General features: G+C 32.4%; 1 protein-coding gene across 1 annotated transcript; it reads right to left on the bottom strand.

Moving 5' to 3' along the window:
• Positions 1-13,038: 13,038 nt before the first annotated feature.
• Positions 13,039-17,437, bottom strand: LOC101896155 (protein scylla). The gene is made up of 2 exons (XM_005177428.4): positions 16,842-17,437; positions 13,039-15,349 (listed from the first exon to the last, which is right to left on the bottom strand). Exons 1-2 carry the CDS (start codon positions 16,915-16,917, stop codon positions 14,805-14,807), a joined length of 621 nt encoding a protein of 206 aa, XP_005177485.2. The 5' UTR covers positions 16,918-17,437; the 3' UTR covers positions 13,039-14,804.
• Positions 17,438-21,688: the final 4,251 nt, after the last annotated feature.

Genomic DNA, 21,688 nt, shown 5'->3' with positions numbered 1-21,688 from the left:
TAAAGCCAAATGTTGATATGTAGTATGATCTACTTCAAAAAAAAAATACATTTTCTTGCGGGAGCTCTATTGAATATGCATAGTGGTGTAGAGTATCATGTAGTCGGTCCCGCCCGACTTTTGACTTTACCTTACTTTTAGTATCGACACAGGCTTTATAATTTTGTGCATTTCGAGTGATACGCAATTGGCGAAAGGTCACTGTATAGACTTTAAAACTAGGAAAATATGGCAAGTCGATTATGATTCCATAATTGTGAATGAAAAGGTGACATAACATTGCAGCCCATCCAGGATAAAGTTGAGATGCATAATATTTTGTCATGAGGCATTTTATTCAAAGAGAATATTTTATGGTTCTTCATAAAAGTGAGTAATTCCCAACCCTAGATTTGAGCCATATGCAGCAATGCAGGATTCCAGCAATACAAGGGACTATATATGACATCCGGCCCATAGTATTTTTATACCCTACAACACTATGTGTTTATGTGTGTATGTATTATAAGTTTGATTTGGCCAAAAATTATGTAACACCTCGAAATATTGGTTTCCCACATAGGAAAGTATATATGAATCTTCCTATCTCGCCGAGCTGAGTTGATCTAGCTATGTATGTCCGTCCGCCCGTCTGTCTATGTTACTTTGTAATCACAATTATGGCCCGGTCTTCACGAAATTTAGATTGGAGGTGGGGCTAGAGCCAGAATAGAAGCCTATTGCTTTTGGAGATGATCGAAAATTTTTCGGAGATCGAAAATTTTCCTGATTTTGCAGTTGCTCTACAGTAATTATAGACCAATCGAAGCGGAAGTTAGCATGGGGCTAGAGCTTAGGGCTGGGCAGAAGCCTTTCAATTTTGATGATCATCTGGTAATATTTAGTGGGTGAAATATACCATAACATTTGTATTAAATAAAAGTCAAATTTTCCATTAAACCGCGAATATTCTTAATCCCGACGAAATCACAAATAGACGATCAGGTCAATTCTTACCATGACGTAGATGTCGATTATGAATATATCGGATATATATAGCGAAATATTTACAACGTATATATACAAAGAAATGGGACGTTAGCTATAATGCTTATATCTCAAGAATGGCTGGACCGACTTTGACAAATTTTGTAAATTCAGAATGCACTCACGAAAATTTTCACATGGGTAGAATTAGGCTCAGAAGGGCTATTCCTATTGTTTTCAAAGATGTCCTCAATATATTTATGGGTTGAAATGGACCAACAACTAAAAATCTTAATGATTTCGCAGCCGTTATAAAGGTCACAAAAAGAAACCAAAGCACCCGAAATATCGCATGAAGTTAGAGTTTAGGGCAGAGGGTAGAATAGACCACTACTTTTGTTTGAAAAAATACCAAAATTACCCTCAGACGATATCCAAAATACACAAAAGGCGAACTTCTGGTTTTTTATGATGATTTCGGTAACCATTGGATTATATTTAGCTATAAAATAGACCACAACAACTAACAGCACGACGGAGTGTGTAAATATTGGGCAAATGTTCTTGGCCAAAATGTTAAGGGTAATATCTGGCTTTAGCCTTTGCTTACATGTTAATAATGTTTGGTGTTTTATTTACCATCCGGCAATTAATTGATTTTATACCCCCTGCTATAGAACGGATATTTCCTTTTTATTCCCTTTCTATTATTCGAAATATTCTTTTGAGATTATATTCAAGAAAATTTTACATTGACAGTTCGCCTGTATGTTGCCATCCAGCCAAACAAAATCATTGCCAAATAATGGATTTGTTAAGTACTTTTGGCACCAGCATCTCACTCACAAAACAGCTGCATAACTCTTTGATTTCACCTGGACATGACATAGGAGATAATTACTTACTAAATTGTCACTATTAGTCAATAAACAAGTACAAACAAGCAGCTACTATTTTAGAACACTAGTGTTGAATTTGTATTGAACTTCACCACACTTAATTTGTATATCCACCACCATACTATGGAGGGTATATTAAATTTGTCAGTCCGTTTTTAACTCTTCGAAATACTTCCGTCGGACCCCACAAATAATGTATATTCTTGATTAGTGTAAAATTCTAAGTCGATTTAGCGATGTACCTCGGAATTGAGGAAGAAGGCTATAATTTTACACAAATATGTATTTTGCCTGTAGGCAGGTTACGTTTGTAAATGGGCCATGTGGGTCCACGTTTTCTTATGGCCCCCATATAATGGTACCACCCAATTTTCGGGGTTTTTATGTTTTTAAAACCAATTTAGACAGGAATTGCTTAAATTTCATATTAAAAGTTCGTAATAAGTACTTCAGCCTGTGGCATAAAATTGTGTGTGCTGGTCCACGTTTTCTTTGGTAACAGGGAGTTACAAATTCCCATTTTGTTTATTATTTTTAAACTAAAATGAAGATGCCATATCTGTGTAAAAAATGCATATATTTTAGAGGAAATATGTAATAATGAGAACCCGATAATGTGAACTTTATACTTCACTTTTTCTAAAGTAAGGGATGACAAAAGTGGACTATAAAGGAATGATATAAGAACGGGCCTACGTCGATTTAGCGACGTCCGTCCGTCTATCTATCTATATATGTCTGCAGGACTTTTGGTATTGAAAATGGGCTATGTAGGTCCACGGTTTGATATAGCCCCCATATAACGGTACCTCCCGATATTCGGTATTTTGATGATTTCGCGACAATATTCATCGGAATTCTTTCAAATTTGGTATTTGATATTTGTAATGGATGTTACAGCCTATGGCAGGTCTTCGTATAGCCCCCATATAACGGTACCTACCAATATTCTGTATTTTGATGATTTTGGCGACATTATTTACCGGAAATGTTTCAAATTTTGTGTTTGAAGTTCGTAATGAATACTAGCGTCTAAAACAGAAAATTGTCTGTGCAGATTTACGTCTTCGTATAGCCCCCATATAACAGTACCTCCCGATATTCGGTATTTTGATGATTTTAGCTACATTATTCACCGATTTTTTTAAGTTTCGCTTTTGAATATTGTAATGGCTTATGACAAAAGTTACCTATGCAGGTCCATGTCGTCGTATAGACCCTAGTATAACAGCTACATCGGTATTTCTAAGATTTTAACAGAATTGTTAACGTTAATTCCTTTTTATTTATTTTTTTTTTTTTTTAATTTTATTGTTTTTTAGAATTGCCAAATTTGTTCCAAATGGTGGAGGGTATTCAAAGTTTGGCCCGGTCGAACTTACGACTGTTTTACTTGTTCAGACAAGTTTTTTTTTTCAATTTCTTAACACTTCTTCTTTAAAGTAATGTCTTCAATATATGGATATGGGTATGGTGTCTTTATGGATTTGTTTATGACATGGAGAAGGAAGCGAGATATGTCAATATTTCATTTTGATGGTCTGCATAGAATCACATTCTGAGTCATTCTGAGTCTTCTGTGAATATATATTTTTGTAAACAGAATACAGTTCGCATTTACTGCGCGATAAGGATTAAATGTTACACAAATAATTTGTTTGGACCTAGGACGAGCCTTTTGGTATTGGTAATAATCTGTCTAAATTTAGATATTGCTCCCATAGTTACTTTTGAGGATCTTCATAAAATCACTTTCTGAGTCAATTTATACATGTCAGTTCGTGTGACCGTCCGACCGTCTTTCAATGTATTCCTGTGAACAAAATGCTGGTCGCATTTATTATCCGATTGAGATGAAATGTTCCAAGATATAGCTTTAGCTCCCATATATATGTTTCATCCGATTTGGTCTTTAAGTCCCTCACATTCGTAGTAAGTATTCGACAACAGTGACATTTGGCACTAATTATCTTATAGAGCGTGAAAATACCTTTGCTAAATTTCGTTGAGATCGGCTATGATTTGGATAAAGCTCATATTTATCCTTAATCCGATTTCAGGTTTATTGTGCATTTATGGCTAATATCAGCTCAAATGGAGTGAATTTTGGGACGTACGTTTCCGTTTGGTAGAACTCGGCTCCGATATATAATCCTTCTCGAAGTGATATTATGCACTCCATAGCAGTGTTATTTGATATAAAAGATAAAAATGTCTCGTTTAAAGTTGGTGAAAATCGATTCAGAATCAGATATGCCTCCCATATATTTGTTCCTTTTGAAATCAAATTATGACTGCTCTAGAGCCAAATGTTGATAATTCAAATAAATTCTTTTGTACGGGAACTCTAAGAAATATGCATAGTGGTGTAGGTTTTCATATAGTCGACCAATCCCGACTTTTGAATTTTCCTTACTTGTTTGTTATTGCTTCTTTGAAGGTGTTAGAAATATAATTCCATTAGTTTGTTGTTTAAATTAAACTTAAAAAAATGACTTTTTGTCTTCAAAACTTGTCATTGGCTCTATAGGAGAATGTTAGCCTGCTCTTCAAACATAAATTAACAAATTGCTTTTCGAAAACACAATCAAAGATCATATTCCACACAAAAACTTCCCATTTGACAATAGTTTCGGGGAAGGGGGAAATATTTTCATTTTGCAGGTTCAATACTGACATGATCTAATCCCTTGCGGCACATTATCTAATAAAATTGTTCATATTTGTTGTAATGCAAACCGAAAACAAAATCTAAACGATTGCTTTATATTTCATAGACATTGGAAATGTGAGCAGACTTCAACTAAAATGCCCTAGTAAATTTGACAGTAACGGATTAATACAGGATAAAAACGCACACATTCACAAACACACACACACACTCATACTCATTGATATGGTGTGGTAATATATCATGATGGACTAAAGTGTCCCCATACGAGCGTGTCTTGAACATAAATTATCCTTTTTTATTACTCTCTAGTGTACACAGGCAGAGCCATGCAAAGTCGTATGCATGTTCACATGCACACACACACACACGTACAAGCTCACTTACACGTAATGAACGTAATATTTATTGTCACACATACGACATCGAGAGTTCACTTGTATTAGAAGAAGGTTTTACTGATATGCTATGGAATGGTATGATTGTTGTTATTACTGCTGCTGCTGCCGCTTTTAGTGTTGTCTACTCACACATACATTCATACACATGTGCATTTATCGAAATTTATATCCTTAAACTAAATTTAACTATTTACAAGTACAACATCTCACTTGTACGAGTAGTATTTACAAAAATTCTTTAGTGTTTTCAGGATAAGTTATTAGATCGACACATACCAACAACCGATGTATGCACACACAGAGAGCGCACGCACATAGGTACATATGTATAGATGTATGCACAGGAACGAACATAAACATCAAGAAGTTTGCACTTAACAGCATTGTTTACTTCTCACCGACAGACAGACAGACAAATAGACATACAGACACACCGATGCACCGAGGATAGCCAAACACACCACATGCCATGACACAGCACATTGTACACCCGCGTCCTACCCTCCTACTCACTCTCTGTCACGGGACAAAGATTCTTTTTGAAAGGCATACTAGCAACCTTTAGTTGGCACTTGTTTGTACATGCAGTGGTCGTCTCATACTCCTAAAGGTTCAAGTGTTCGTCTTAAGATTTGGTTGTGTATATGTCTAATTATGGGACAATACATAGGAACTAATACCCGTCCATTAGACGTAGGCATACATACACATAAGTGATGGATGAACATCTGCTAAAAATAACCAAACAAATTCCGAAAAAAATTAATTAGCTGCTAAATCTCTTACTCGAGAATGTTCTGAGACTACAAAAATATCCAGTCGTTCTTTGCTGGAGAACGAACGGTTAAATATAATTTACATTTGCATATTCATTTAGACTCCACAATGTATATATTTATTTGATCAGCATAAGATTTCATGTCGATTTAACTATGTCCTTCCGTTTATCTGTCTGTGAACAAAACTCCAGCTTCTGAATTTAAAAAACTTTGGGTTTTCAAAATAGAACATATATGTTATGCCATAGATCGATATTTTGATAATTTCTGTCACAAGTTTTCACCTGCCGCTTTCAAACTTGGTATTTGGAGTTCGTAGTGTATACCACCTCGAATGACAGAAAAGTTACTACACTTATCTATACCATACCATACCTATTTTCGTTATTTTGATGATTTCTTTAATGTTTTCCTATATCCCCACACAACGTTACCTCCATATATTTGGTTTTTTTATGATTTTAACTACATTCTTCAACAGTTTTTATTCCCTACACCACACTGTATAATAGGGTATTTTGTCTTTGTGCATTTGTTTGTAACTGCTATATAGAAATACATATTGATTCCATTTATACACCACCCGTCTATCCACAATTTCCCGTTTCAAAGTTAGATAGATCTATATCTCTTATATACAATTCCGCCCAATTTACAGGGTTAGATAAAAAAAACTGCAACAAAGTCAAATGCCATAATTTCTATATATTTTTTTAAATATTATTGAATGAAAGCATAAAATGTCGAAAATAGCATAAAATTTTAGAATAAGTTTAGATTTGTTCGAATTGATCACCTTTGACACGTATTATGGTCTTCAAACGGCCAATGAATGAAGTGTCACATGCTGCCCAAATGATGCTCTGCGGTATTTTGGCCCTTTCCCGACGAAGCTCGCTTGCTTGAGGTGATCGACACTTTGGTATTTTTAGTGCCAACCTTGTTTTTCCAAATACTCCAGACACAATAGTCCAACAGACTGGTATCCGGAGATTTTGGTAGCCATTGTGTGCTGGAAATGAAGCGAGGAACCTCATTTTGTAACCATTTTTGGGTGGTGCGTGCTGAGTTCTGTTAGAATGTCCAAGGTCTGCGGCAAAAATGCGTGCCCCAGGCTTTAAAACACCATCCAAAATATTTTCGCTACAATATACAGCATTTATTTTGATGCCACGATCTATTAATACGAGCGGAGAGCGACCATCGGCTGTTATGGCGGCCCACACAATCACCATGACCGGCGCTTGAGTTCTAGCACCTTCCAACCGAAGGTGCACATTTTCAGCTTACCTATTTGGCAAGTAAACACGATCATTTTGTTTGTTTACAAACTGCTGGACTACGAATGTTTTTTCATCGGAGAAAACCAAATTTGGCAGTTCACCACTTTCGGCCAAGCGAAGCAACTCTTTAGCTCTTTTGAGTCTATTTTCTTTCTGTAGCGGTGTAAGTTCTTGTAATTTTTGTAATTTCAATGGCTTTACCCCGACCTCATTTTTCAATATTTGCCGATGGAATATTGCGATATGTTCAGCTCACGAGCCATTTTTCGGCCATAGGGACGCAGGTTTCGATCAAGTCGCTTCTTTACTTTTCGAACCATTTCTACTGATGTTGCTGTTTTCTTCCATCCACTTCCTTGACGTCAGGCTACGCTACCAGTATCACGGTAACGACAATGGTACGATACTCAAAAGATATTCTGACTCCAACCATACCTTGATTTTTAATTTTGTGAGGATCGGTCCATAATTGCAACCTGTAGCGTGATTACAATTTAACATGGACATACATAGCTAAATCGACTCAGCTCGACTACATAGGAAGATTCATAAGGTTTCTATGTTGGGGGCCAATATATCAAGGCGTTAAATAATTGTTGGCCCAATCAAACTTATAATACCCCCAACACATAGTGTTGTAGGGTTTAACAACAGGAACGAATATAAGGGAGGTATATCCTACTCTGAATTGATTTTAACCAAATTTGGCGGAGACATTTGTACCTCTCGACATTTAGAACGCGTAAATTAACACATATATTTTGTAGTTTGCCTATATCTGATCCAATTTTCACTAAAATCCATCCCATTTGAGCTGATATTACACTGAACTGAAATCCGATAAAGATACCGAATGGAAGCTATATCCAACTCTGAACCGATCTCGATAACATTAGCCGAAGGCATTTCTGAGCTATATGATATATCTGGTACCAAATATAATTGTTTTGGAGTGCATTTTGCGATTGAAAGGGATTTTAACACCAAATCGGAAGGAACACATATATGTGAGCTAGAGCTGTATCTGAACCGATTTTCATCAAATTATATGTGCTTTTTTCAGGACTGAATTCGGTTGTATGTGTCAACGTCCACTCCATTAACCATTTTGTGCACAAAAAACCTGAAATCGGATAAAGATATATATGGGAGCTTTAACCAAGTCTAAACCGATCTTGATAAAATTTGACCGATTATCCCAATTTCAATAGGGTTTGTCCTTGGATCAAATAAATGATTTGTGCAAAATCTCATCCCGCTCGGGCAATAAATACGACCTGTTTACAAAAATACATGGACTCAGATGAACATCATGAAAAGGAACTATGGGTTTATCACGCTTCCTTCTCATTGTTACAGTCAAATGTACAATGATATAATACCCTGACCACAGTGTAGTGCATAGCATAATTTACTGACATTGGAATATTTAAGGGAATTACGAACGCATTGATCGAGTTAGTATTACCTAATGGATCCTATATATCAAAAAGTTGCAGTATTATTATAAGATCGTGAAAATTAATGCTTAGTCCATGAAACCCTTGTAGTTTGCTCTTAAGAATAGGAAATTGGAAGGGCGAGAAAAGTACATTATAAAAATTGTTTTACTTAATTTGATTGCATTACATTCATGACCCTTGAATAGTAAACATTCGCTTATCGTTCTTCAAGATAAACATGTTCCCTTCCATCAACATTTTTCAAGTAAAATGCCTCATATCCTTTTTGTATGGCCTTACAAGTTTGCATTTGTGCGTCGGTGTGTGTACATATCTATGTGTGTGTACAAAAGCATTTAGTTCTGGATACTTTGATTTATTGTTCTCTTCGCAGAGAATGTACCGAGAATGAAAGCAATGACTTAAGCATTTTCTATTTTTGCAAAGTTAAGCAATTATAAATTAGGAATTTATTTGGAAAATTTCAAATGGAAAGTTATTAAGTTAATGACATTTTCATTCCAATTTGTAGGATTCTATTATAAACAATACTACTATTACCACAATAAAAACAACAACAAACAACATCAGGAGCAGCAGGACAGGACAGGATGTTATACTCGTCAGTGTTTTCTAATTCCTGGTATCAAAATAATTTAATTTAATTCGTTTGAGTACTGTTTCACTTTAATTGGTTTTCGGAGAACAAAAAAAAGGATTGAAATATGTATGAATGTGTGCATTGGTAATGTTTTTGTTGTTACTCGTAAAAATAGAAATGATTGAAACGGAAAGGCTTATTTAACATCCGAAAAAGCTAAATCAACAAACAATACAATGTTATTAAGGAAAGGTTTAAATCATTCAACAACGTTTACTAGTTAATGAATGTGAAAATGTTTGTCAACTCTCCATGGATGTGTAAACATAAACCAAGTTTCGCAAAGACATGACAAAAAAAATATCAAGGAAACAATTTTTATCAAGGAAGCAAGGTTAACGTTTCGGATATAAAGAAAGGGACAACTCTACCTACTCAGCTAAATCAGAAAATGTTGGAAAATTCAACAAAATAAGCGAATAAGCACAGGCTGTATTCGTGCGGGTGCGACCATGTGATACCGCACAACACAATAATATATTGGAAAAAACTCTTAGGCCCAACACCATTTTAGTCGATTTATATACCCTCCACCGTTTGTAACATCCCTAAATATTCGTCGTAGACTCAAAGTATACATATTCATAATCATTATAAGTCGATTTAGCGACGTCCGTCTCTCTGTCTGTTGAAACCACATTATTTGACGTAGAGCGTCAAAATTTAGCAGAACAATTTGTATTATGTCTAGGATGGTTGGTATTGAAAATGAGATATATCGGTCCAAGTTTTGATATAGTACGGTACGTCCCGATATTCGGTATTTTGATGATTTTTGCCACATTTTTTTACGGATTTCTCTGAACATTGGTATTTGTAGGTCATAATGTGGCGAATTAGGCATTTTAATATTTTATACAAAATAACATTGCTATAGAGTGCATGAGAAGAATTATATTAAAAAATGTATATCCGAGTTCCACAAAATTTAAACGTACGTCCCGAAATTTACTACTTTTGGGGTGATTATTTGGAGCTATATCCAAATCTAAGCCGATCTCGATATAATTTAGCAAAAGTGTTCCCGAGCTCTATAAGATATCTGGTACCAAATATCATTGTTGTCAAATGGATATTACGAATGTGAGGGACTTAAACACCATATCGGACGAAACATATATATGGTAGTTTTAGCTATATCTGAACTGCTTTTCACCAAATTCGATATACTTGATTCTAGACTGAATTCGGTTGGATGTGCCAAAATACAGGCCATTTGGGCTGATATTGGCCATTTGGTGTGCAATTACCTCGAAATCGGTTGAAGATATATATGGGAGCTATATCCAAATCTGAACCGATCTTGAAAAAATCTGATCCGATTATCACCAATTTCACTAGGATTCGTCCTTGGGCCAAAGAAATGTTGTTTGCAAAAATTTCATCTAAATCGGATAATAATTGCGACCTGCATTTTGTTCACAAGATTACGTGACAGATGGACGGACTGACGGACTGAAATGCATAAATAGACTCAGAAAGTGATTCTATGAAGATCCTCAAAAGTAGCTATGGGTCTATCTCGCTTCCTTCTCCATGTTACAAACAAAGACATAACTATGTGGTATAAAAAACATATTTACAGTAATACTATATGGCACTCATTATTTTTATACCCCCCACCATACTATGGAGGGTATATTAACTTTGTTATTCCGTTTGTAACTCCTAGAAATGTCAGGCCCAACAAAGTATATTTATTCTTGATCAGTGTAAAATTCCAAGTCGATTTAGCGATGTCCGTCGGTCTGTCTGTTTGTTTTTTCACCGGACTTCAAATTTCGTATTTGAAGTTCGTAATAAGAGAAAATTGTCTATGCAGAACCACGTCTTATACACCGGACTCATTTCAAAATTAGTATTTAAAGTTCAGAATCGGTACTACCTATGACAAAAAATGACTTCTGAAGGACGACTTTGTATAACCCCCATATAAGGAGTTTTATTTTTCTGCGGAATTTTTGCAATTTTTCAAGTTCCCTAAAAATGGTGGAGGATAAAAGACCGAACTTAGCTATTTTTTTACTTTTTTTATTTGTTTTTCCTTCAGGAGCGTAAACAAAGAAATAGGTCGCTCTGCCAACACGAGAACAGCTGACCATGTGGAAATCAGGACCGATTTCAATATAATTTTACAACATTTATTTTTATTCCATATTCCGCCACACATTCCAAATTAAATTGAAATCGGCCGAAAATGTATATGGGAGCTATGTCCAAATCTGTACTGATATCAATATAAATTTGAAATTTATTTTGGTACCAAATTTAGAAGGTGTATAATAATATATTTGGGAGCTATATCCAAATTAAAATTATTTTCAGTTCAAATTCCGTCACTCGACGGAATCGAACATACACATCGTATTTGGTGCATCAAATAAATGAAATCAATCGAAAATGTAATGGGAGCTACATCGAAATTTGGTAAATTTATTTTTGTACCGAATTTCGTCACTTCTTCCGAATTTCATTTTATCGTGTTTGGTGCATCAAATATGTGATATTGGCCTAAAAATTTGTATGGGAGCTAAATCCAAATCTGAACCGATTTCAATATCATTTGGCAAATTTATTTTTGTACCGATGTATCTATAACCGATCAATAGATATTTGCATTCAAATTTCCTGAGGTATCTTCGATTATTGTGCTATATATCCAGTTCCAAGTGGAATTTACAGGAAATTTGTAGGAAAATCTGTTTAACAATTTTTGAGTTTATAACTTACAAACAAACAATCCAACGTACAAAAATTTTCCTCTTGTATAGATATAGATCCTACGCTACTATGGAAAGTATATTAACTTTGTCATTCTGTTTGTAATTCCTCGAAATACTCATGTTGGACCCTACAAAATGTATATATTTTTGTATATATTTTATGTAAGTCTATTGAGTGATGCACGTCCGTCTGCCAGTAGCCAGGTTATGTTCGTTACTGGGCCATGTCGTTCCACGTTTTCATATATTCCCCATATAACTGTGCCTCCTGATATTAGGTATTTTGATGATTTAGATCTCATTATCTATCGTAATTGTTTAACATTTGGTACTTAGAGTTTGTAACGGTTCCTACCCCCACAATACTAGAATATTGTCTATATAAGTCCACGTTTTTCTATAGCCCCCATATAATTGTACCTCCGGTATTCGGTATTTGTCACATTTTCTAAAGGAATTGTTTGAAATTCGGTACTTAGAATTGTAAAAGGTTTTGCCTGCTATGCTAAATGTTTGTATATAAAGGTCAGAATGTGTGAATAAAGCCCCATATGGCTGTAATATCCGATATTCAATATTCTGATGATTTTAGACACCATTTGAAATTTATCTTTCGAAAGTATTGAATTGCATTAATGGCGAAGAAGACATGGCCTTTCCTAACATTATTTAGTTTGCCTTGAAATCGAAATATTCAAATCGATTCCATACCGAATGAAATGACTACATATTGTTCCCATTTTAAGTATTTGTAATGAAAATTCCCAACATTCACCCAATGAATTAAAAACACAAAAATTTTTTTGAATAAAAATTTCTCCACAACTATTGCTTTTTGAAGAGCAAAAGTTAGAATACTTTTTTGCAAATTTATTTTTTGAATTTTTTGTTTTTTTTTTTTTTGTTTTGTATTTTTTTGTTTATAAATTTGTAATTTGTTTTTGTTTTGTTGTTTTCTTTTGTTATCATTTATAATTTCATATGGTTCCTACATTGATAATTTACATACACATTTAAAAGTGGTAATAATAATAGAATAATAATAATAGTAATGAAAAACTGATAATAATAATAATAAGAGAAAAACTTAACATTATAAGTACGATTATACTCGCTTGGTTTGCTTGGTTGATTTGATTTGGTGGATCCACATCTATTGGATCCGCCGGCATAATACAATTTGTTAATATTATTTTTTTAATAATAATAATAATTAATAATGATAACTAATTAATAGTTGTAAGAATAAGATAATTCATTACTTTTTCTTGTATCAATGTGCTTGAGGGTTATCATTTTTGTTGTTGTTATTATAAATAATAAATAATACATTTTACACACACATATATAATTCTTTGTTGTATATAATAATAATGGAGTTATAATATTTTTCTTGCATTGTGTTGTTTTTGTTTTTCTTTTATTTATAAATATGTATATTGTATGTGGTTGGTTTTCTTGTTGTGGTTGTAGTTTTTTTTCAGTATTATAATTATTGTTAATTAATTAATAATACAAAGCTAATAATGATAATGAAATTTTGTTGTTGTTGTTGTTTGCTTGGTTGTTTAATAAATTAATTTGTTGTTGCTTTGTTTTTTGGGATATCCTATTAAATACTAATTAATACACACTTAAAGAGTTACAGATCAATTTGTTGGTTAAAAATATAGATTTGGTATTTGAAGAAGATTTGCTATGCGTTATTATATTTGCTTTCCAGGGTGGTTGGTGTGGGGTTTGATTACATATGTATGTTTGTTTTTGTGAATTTAATATTTAAACATTTAAAATTGTTAATTTGAAATTTGTTATATATTTTATTGTATTGTAGATTTTTTTCATTTTAAAAATTTACTTTCTGTTTGTTTAATTGATAAGACTACAAGAACATTTAGATGTGAGAAAATTTGAAAAATTCTAATCTTATTGAATAATTCATAATTTGTTGGATTTTGTTTTTAATTTATATTTAATATCGCAGTTAAGAAATTTATTTTTGTTTTGCTATTTAATGAAAAAAAATTTTGAATTTTTTAATTGTTATTATGTTGCTATTATGTATATCTCTATTTATGTGTATTATTAATTTGTTTTTGTTTTTCATTATAAATTATCATCATTCACAATGTTGAGGAGTTCCATTTGTTTCTGTGGTTATTGATATTTTGCTGATATTGCAAATTGTGGTTTTTACTGTTTTTGTTTTTTCTTTTTTTTCTTTCAAAAAGCTTAATTTTTAAACATTTACACAAAGAAGAACTATTGTTTTTACTGTGGATATGGATGGGGGCTTAGGTTGTATTTTGGAGGCTGGTAGTTCAATATTTAGGATTGACTATGTGTGTGTGTGTGTGTTTGAGTGGGGAAGGGATATTGCCGAATTTCTGCTGGATTTCTTATTGTTGTGGATTTCTTGTTAAAAAGCCTAGGTGCTAACTATATAACATTTATGAACTACTACTTAATCAGTATCACATTTTAATGAGTTATAGTAGATGGCAAACTCCAGCAACTTTGGAGCTTGTATTTATATACAAAAGTTGCCGAGCTTCAATTGCAAACATCTGACCATATTTTTCACAATTTACGTTCCTTTGAAATCAAAACACAAACGATTTATCATTGTTTTTCATTTTTCACAAAATAACTTAAATACTATTACGAAAAGAGACTTACAAGCTAATATGGTGGTGAATTCACAATGTGTTAATGGTTGTTGGTTTTTGAGATACTTTTCCGTTGTTGTTGTTGGCGTCCATTGCAGCTGGACAACGGCAACAACAACAACAACTGTGACACACATCACGCATTGGATGTGCATCGTTGATGATGATAATGATGAGCGTTTGTAATATGAGTATGCCTTAAGGTGGGTTGTTCTCTGGTGTGTTGTATGGAGTTCTTTGTATTACAACTACAACCATCAGCTGCAGTTAAGGAAGGTGGAAGTGCCTAGGCGGGGATAACGCCTACACACTAACTACTTTCACACGGCGAATACAGTTTGTGTTTGGTCAGACTGTAATCGGGACTGATGGTTATGCTGCGCGATAGGTTCTTCATGAACTGTGGCAGTAACGAGGCCCAGCCACGTTTATCTTGGCGCAGGGTTAGATACAATTCAAATGTGGACACCATTTCATTGTCCACCTTAAGGGTACCAATGCGGCGGGAATTCTGGGGTTCTTCTTCGAATTCGATGTAGACGGTACAACCGCGTACGCCGCAGGGTTCACGTTCAGAAACGCGTAGGATATCTGACGCTATGCGTGTGGTGAGATCACAGGGTATGGAGACTTCGGTGCAGGTCAAGTTGCGGGACTTGGCCTCACGTAATTCATCGAGCAGACGCAGCGACAAATCATTAATGGCCGCTGCATCGCTATTATCACAGTATATGAGTTCTTCTTCCAGGGGTGTAGCGCCAACGACAACACTGTTGTGTCGGTCGGGGCTGTGAGTGGCACGTGAGGCAGATGTTGTATTGTTCGCACGTGAACTTGAGATAGGCGTTGACCAATCTGTGAGGAATATAAAAAAAGTAAACGAAAAAATTAGAAATTTTCGAAATATGACAAAATATGTTTTCTTATATACGTGGCTACATATGTATGGAGATTTTCAAATCTCTTTGTTCTGTGTATTCATACATTTAAACGAAGGGGGTGTCACCCACAAGCGGAAGTATGTGTTTATTTTATTATAATTTATTGATTTGGGTTTCCAATTCTATATAGTTTTTTTTTTATTTTTTTTTTTTCATTATTGTTCTTTCTTTGGATTCGTTAGTTTAAGGTCATATTTCATCAGCCCTTTACATGTTACATCAAAAAGGGAAGGTATCACACAAGTGTGAGAGAGAAGAAATGAATAAATAATAAAACGTGACAAAAATATTTTCATTTATTTTTTATTTTGCCTGTCAGACTCTGAGGAGGTGTGGTGCCAGTCATCGTCATTACGACGAGACTAATATAAATATTGTTGTTGTTGTTGACGTTGTTTGATGACATGAACTTGTTTCAATTTTACAAAAATAAAAACTGATGAAATTTCTATTGGCGTTTACAAGCAGATATTTATTTTGTTGTTACTAGGGGGAAGAAATGTTTTTGTTGTTTTTTTATTTAAAAATAAATAAATTATCATAAATTATTTGCAAGGCAAAGTAATGCACAGTCATAAACTTGAATTGCTTGTTTAGTTCACTTATTTTTTTCAATAAATTTATTGTGTTTATATTTTAAAATAATTTACTATAAAATCTATGACACCGATACAAATTGAATCAAAATTTATTAATACTCGTTTCTGCTTCAAGTCTGGTATATGAATTTCTATAATAATTTCTAATTAAAAAGTGCAATGGAAAAATCTAATTAAAAAAATATTTTGAAATTTGGAAAATAAATTATTGCCAAATTTAAATTTAATTTATTTAAAGAACAATAAACGTTTCACTACAGCTTTTATCTTTTTTATCGAAAAGATTAAAGCGGTTATTAAACCTCTTAAATGTAAGCATAAATTGTTGACATTTGAAAAAAAAAAAAATAATCTTATCTCGTATCTTTAATAAATTTTATATGTCCCGTCTAATCGGGTCACTGCTATTTTTACATTTCTCTTCCAACTTGGAAACAAAGAAAATTCAACGAGCAATAAAACACAGATAATACTGAAAGCAATAAAAAAAAAAAAATATCATACAATTTCCGACGGCTGGTTTAATTTCCGATCAAACGAACACACTTCAGTAAATTTAATAAAAATTGATTAAATGTGAAAATTAGCATTAAAAAATGTAGGTTTCAGAATATTTGAATTTATAAATAATTAATACAATTAAAAATTTTTGATATAAAAAATGTAAAAATTGTACACACGTGTGAAATATTTCAAAATTTTGTACTAACTAAATTACTGAATTCTTAAAAAGAGATTTAATATTTTTCCACACATTTTTTTAAATAAATTGTAAGACTCTCGAAAATATAAAAGAAGTCAACCTACCTTTAGTTTTTGTTGTCCCACTGGTTAAGACGGTAAAACGTTCAGGATATTGATTTTGCACTGATAACACTTCCATTTTATCCGGATTAATTTTGATTCACAATTATTACAAAATAAAAACTTTCAAAAAGTTTTGTTGTATAGTTTTTGTTATTATTATTTTTTTGTATTTTGTTTTTTTTTTTATCAAAAATACATGTAAATGCACGGTTTAGTTAAATATTTTGTTCTTGTTAAATAAAAATTTATTTAACGAAGAAATCACAGTTTCTTTGTTTTGTTTAATTTGTTGTTAAAAATTAATTTGACAATTTCCAAATTTTGTCAAACACACATAAGTCACATACGCTTTCTGATATTCAGTTTGTAGTCTTTGACTTGATTCTTATTATTTTTAATTTAAAAAAATATAGTTTTCTTGTTTTAGGCTTCATATGTTTTTTAAAATCACAATAAAAAAATTTTCAATTTTATCACCGCAATTTTTATTGAGTTGCTTAATAAAAAAAATTGTTCTTTATTCCGTTTGGATTTTCTTTTGTATCTTTCTTAACTTTTCTATATGTGAATATCAGCAGTGTTTAACAGTAACTGAGGTAAACAGCTGTGTGACGACGAATTTATAGGCCCGGCACAGCTAGCACTCTTACGAGCAGCCCCTTTTGGGGAGGAATGAGCTGAGAGAAAGAGACATAATCTTGGCCATAATTGAGTGAAATTTGAGTTTTAATTCTGGAAAAAGTATAGAATAAAGCCAAAGAGAGACGTGGCAAACATATGATGTTGTTGGCAAAAAACAGCTGAGTTTATAATTTACATTGTAATTCCTGGAAACCAAGTTGCTTGATTGTAGAAAAATAACTTTAAGCCATATATTAAAGAATAACTTGTAAAATGTCTTCTGTATTTTCTTTCAATTTTTTAAATAACTACATATCTGTATCTTCTGAAAAAAAATTGCTCTCTACTTAGAATTATTAAAAGAATTTATGCATAATTAACTCTTGATTTTTTTTTTTTTGTGGTATAAGTACATCTTGTTCTTCTCCATGCTTCTCAATTTTTCTCTTGAAATAACAATTTACTCCAGTATGAGCAAACTCGGTACCTCTCCCCTCTAAGCATTTGCTCCTCTCTTCAACTATTATCCCTGTTTCACTTCCTTTATTTGTGATTTTTTCACTCTTTAGCCTAGAAATTTTCTCTGTTATCCCCATAACGATTTACTCAACAGGAACATTTTTGAGTACTCTCATAATTGTTATAGCAATTCTCGAGTATTGAGTAATTCTCCTCTCTGGTTTGACTCTCTGCCTCTTGGTCATTACCTCTCACAATATATGGTAGAGGAACAAAAAACAAACCGTCTCCAACTGTGTGGTGTACGTGACTTTTTCATTTGTTTGGCGGTCGGTCGTTTAGTTAGTTGGTTGTTCGGTTGATTTGTTGTTTTGCTTTTGGCCTGAGTTCTTTTGGGTCGGCCTTTCGTAGTGTGTTTGTTGCTGTGCGGCATGTTTTGTTATTTTTTTCTTGTTTCTTCAACGTTCACCCATGCATTGGGAAAACTGTCATAAGAAGTACTCGTCGTCGTTACTTATTCAGCACCTCCCTCACTTTTGTCTCCTCCATGGAACCGGGTCGGGGCAACCAAACTAATAAAGATTACAGATGTGTATGGTTCTCCTAAATTTGCTCTCTCTCTGGCGCACACAAACGAACACACTCGCAACACTCAATCATTTGGATACTCTATTCGTTCAATCATCGGTTCGTACGTCTGCCCCCCGCCAAAATGTATGTGTAAGTCGGTCGTTTAATCTAACATCCATCCGTACGTTTGTCGTTCGTTCGGTCGGTCGGTCAGTCATTTTGACGGTTGTTCGTGTGTTTGGTACGCATATGAAACTTTTCAATGCATTGTCAGTTTTGTTTGCTGGTTTCTGTGTTACAGCCGGTTTTCGCTTGATTTTTTTCGTTGCCGTTTTTCAACGTTTTGGATTAATACCCTACACCACGATACGGAGTGAATATTAAATTCATCAAGCCGTTAGCAACAAAATGGAAATACCTTATAACAAAATCCAAACCAGTGAACCCGTCAGTCACTTAAATTGACGCTGCAGAAGTTCAGATTGAAGTTGCCTTAAAAAATTGCAAAGAAAAAAAAATACATAAAAAGTTCAGTGAATTGCCTTCAAAGAAAGGAAACAAAACATGAAAAGATGCAAATAAAATAAGAAAACATAAAAGTGTTCACGAAATGCCAAATACAATATGATAATATATTTGAATCAGTTAGGAAAAGAAAAAAAGCGAGTTTGCATTAAATTTGTATTGGATAGGTATACTTTTTCCCAATGTTTATTTTTTCGTTAGGGAAAAATAAAAATTTGTTTCTACAATATAGTTATCTAATAGGCATAGGCTTGAAAATTTTACATTCTTTTCAAAATTATATCTTTACCTTTTGTGAAAAAAATAATATTGAATGTGTAAAGCTAAATAATATTCTGCACGGAAAGCTAAGTTTAAATCTTAAATATTGGTTCGCGTTAAAAGTCTAGTTTATGAAGGGCAATGTGTCTTTGGTATTTACTTCCTATTTAGCTACAAATCATCGGGAATGCGTTAAGCTTAAAGAACTGTGATTTTCTATTTAATTGCTAAGGCCATTATTTTCTCTTTATTTATTTGCATTTTAATTTATTTAAGGTTCTTATTCAATAATTTATTTTACATAAGTCTAGAAGAAAATTATAAGATTTTTATCCATTATTAATCCTTGGATCAAGTTTACATAAAATATTACAAAATAATATCTATTGCAAAAAAAGAGGAAATTTCTAAATTCTTCGAAAACAAACCAAAATTTTCATAGATAATAAAATATGTTTCGAAAAATCCTTACATGACAGTTAACAGATTTAAACAGATTTTGGAAAATCTTATTTCACTATCTACAATTTCCAGTAATTTTTAAATTACCAAGAAATTTTTAAATTACCATAAAATTTTTTTAAAGAGTTTAATAGCCAATGAAATGCTGGATTTTTTATTAAATTAATTGCACCCAGAATTTTAGAAAATTTCGAAAAGTAGTTTAAAGACGCATTTGAAATTTTCCTGAAAACAGAATTGATATGGGTAGGAAACTATTTCAAAACTGATTATTTACAGTTTTGAAATTGTTGCAACTACCTAACCGAATTTGAAAAATTTGTAACTAAAAGCGTATTTTTTTGTCCTTTTAGTTTTATAAATATTTCCAAATTTTTTAGCATTAAAAATTAAATGTTATCTAAATATAATATGAAATGATATATGACCTATAATGTTTTTATATGTTGACCAAAACAAAGGGTTTGTTTCGAAATCTCGAAAATTAAAGTAAAAATTACCAAAATTTATATCATTTCACAACCTAAGGTCGGGTGGAGTCGTAAATAAATTATAAATTAACTCAGAAAAATAGCGTGAATTCGTAGTGGGGCAATAAAATCTAAAGTTGAAGCGTTATGGATTAAACATTCCTTCGCAGCAATTCAAATATAAACGAAAATCAAAACTTAAGCAATACATTTGTTTTTTTTTTTCTTTTTTTTTGGAAAAGTCTTTTATTTTTGACATTTTTATTGTTATTGCATTTGTATATAACTTCTTAGTGTTATTTTAAATAAATTAATGTAATAAATTAATGTATATATTAATGTTATATTACTATAAAAATTATTACCGAAAAAATTATAGAAAGTTCTATTATCAAGTGATTTAAATTCTCCCAAATATCGGTAATTTTTACTCTTCCATTTGCAAATCGACAATTTTTTTTTTTTGGAAAATTTCTTTTTTTTTTGGAAATTCGTGTTGCCGTATAATCGATCTGTGATACTTCTTTTAGAATTTTCTTTAAGTAAAATAAGTGTAAGTGTGATTTTTGACGGAAGATAAAGTTCATTTGCTAGTTTCGCTAATATGTCTAAAACAAAATCTTTAAACGTTTTAATGATGCTCTAAAATAAATGTACTAAAAAATCAAGTTTTTCAAGACTTCCATAAATTCCAATAATCGGGATACACACCGGGTTGCAGTTAGTTATACCCATTTTAAGCTATCGCTCAAATGGTAAAATTTTCAAGTTATTATTTTTATAATTTAAAAAATTATAAATTAAAAAATTTAAAACTTCTTTGGAAACTAACATATGTTAATATTTTCAATCTTTTTTTTTTCGTTATTTGAATAGTTATTATATTGAAATTAAATTAAAAAAAAAAAAAAAAAACAGATGTCAAAATATAGAATTACATTAAGTCACTTTACATTGGTTAAAAAGTTCTACTTGAAAAATTAACAGAAGTTATAAAAAATAGAATTCATAGCAGAGTTTCTTCGCAAAAACTACGGCTTTTCAAATCATTATCAGCTTCATCATTTTCCATTATCAAAAAACTGTATTTTCTATAATTTTGCTTGGTAAAAAAAACTGGAGATTAGTTGCAAATAAAAAAAAATAAAATTTTTTTTTACCAAAGGCTCCAATTTTCAGTGAGATAAAAAAATCCTATTACACAAAAAGTGTGTCATTACTGATCAACAATTTTATTTTCGACCATATTTAGGATAATTACATAAGTCTGGCACGAAGATATTCTATAAATTCTATTTAACATAGTTAGCATAATTAATTTTTAATTAATTTTTATTCATATATAAATAGCATTTCGTGGATAATTGAATTTAGTGTTTCTTCGGGAAATACCTTAATCTGAATCCACTAGTAAGACAATCCGATTGCATCACAAATTTTAAAGATTATTAAAAAAAGTTCAGCCGCAGTAAATTCAAG

This window comes from Musca domestica, unplaced genomic scaffold (assembly GCF_030504385.1).
Source record: "Musca domestica strain aabys unplaced genomic scaffold, Musca_domestica.polishedcontigs.V.1.1 6, whole genome shotgun sequence".
Lineage (NCBI taxonomy): Eukaryota > Metazoa > Arthropoda > Insecta > Diptera > Muscidae > Musca > Musca domestica.
Note: the sequence above shows the minus strand (reverse complement) of the source record. Positions and strands in the feature narration are given on the sequence as shown.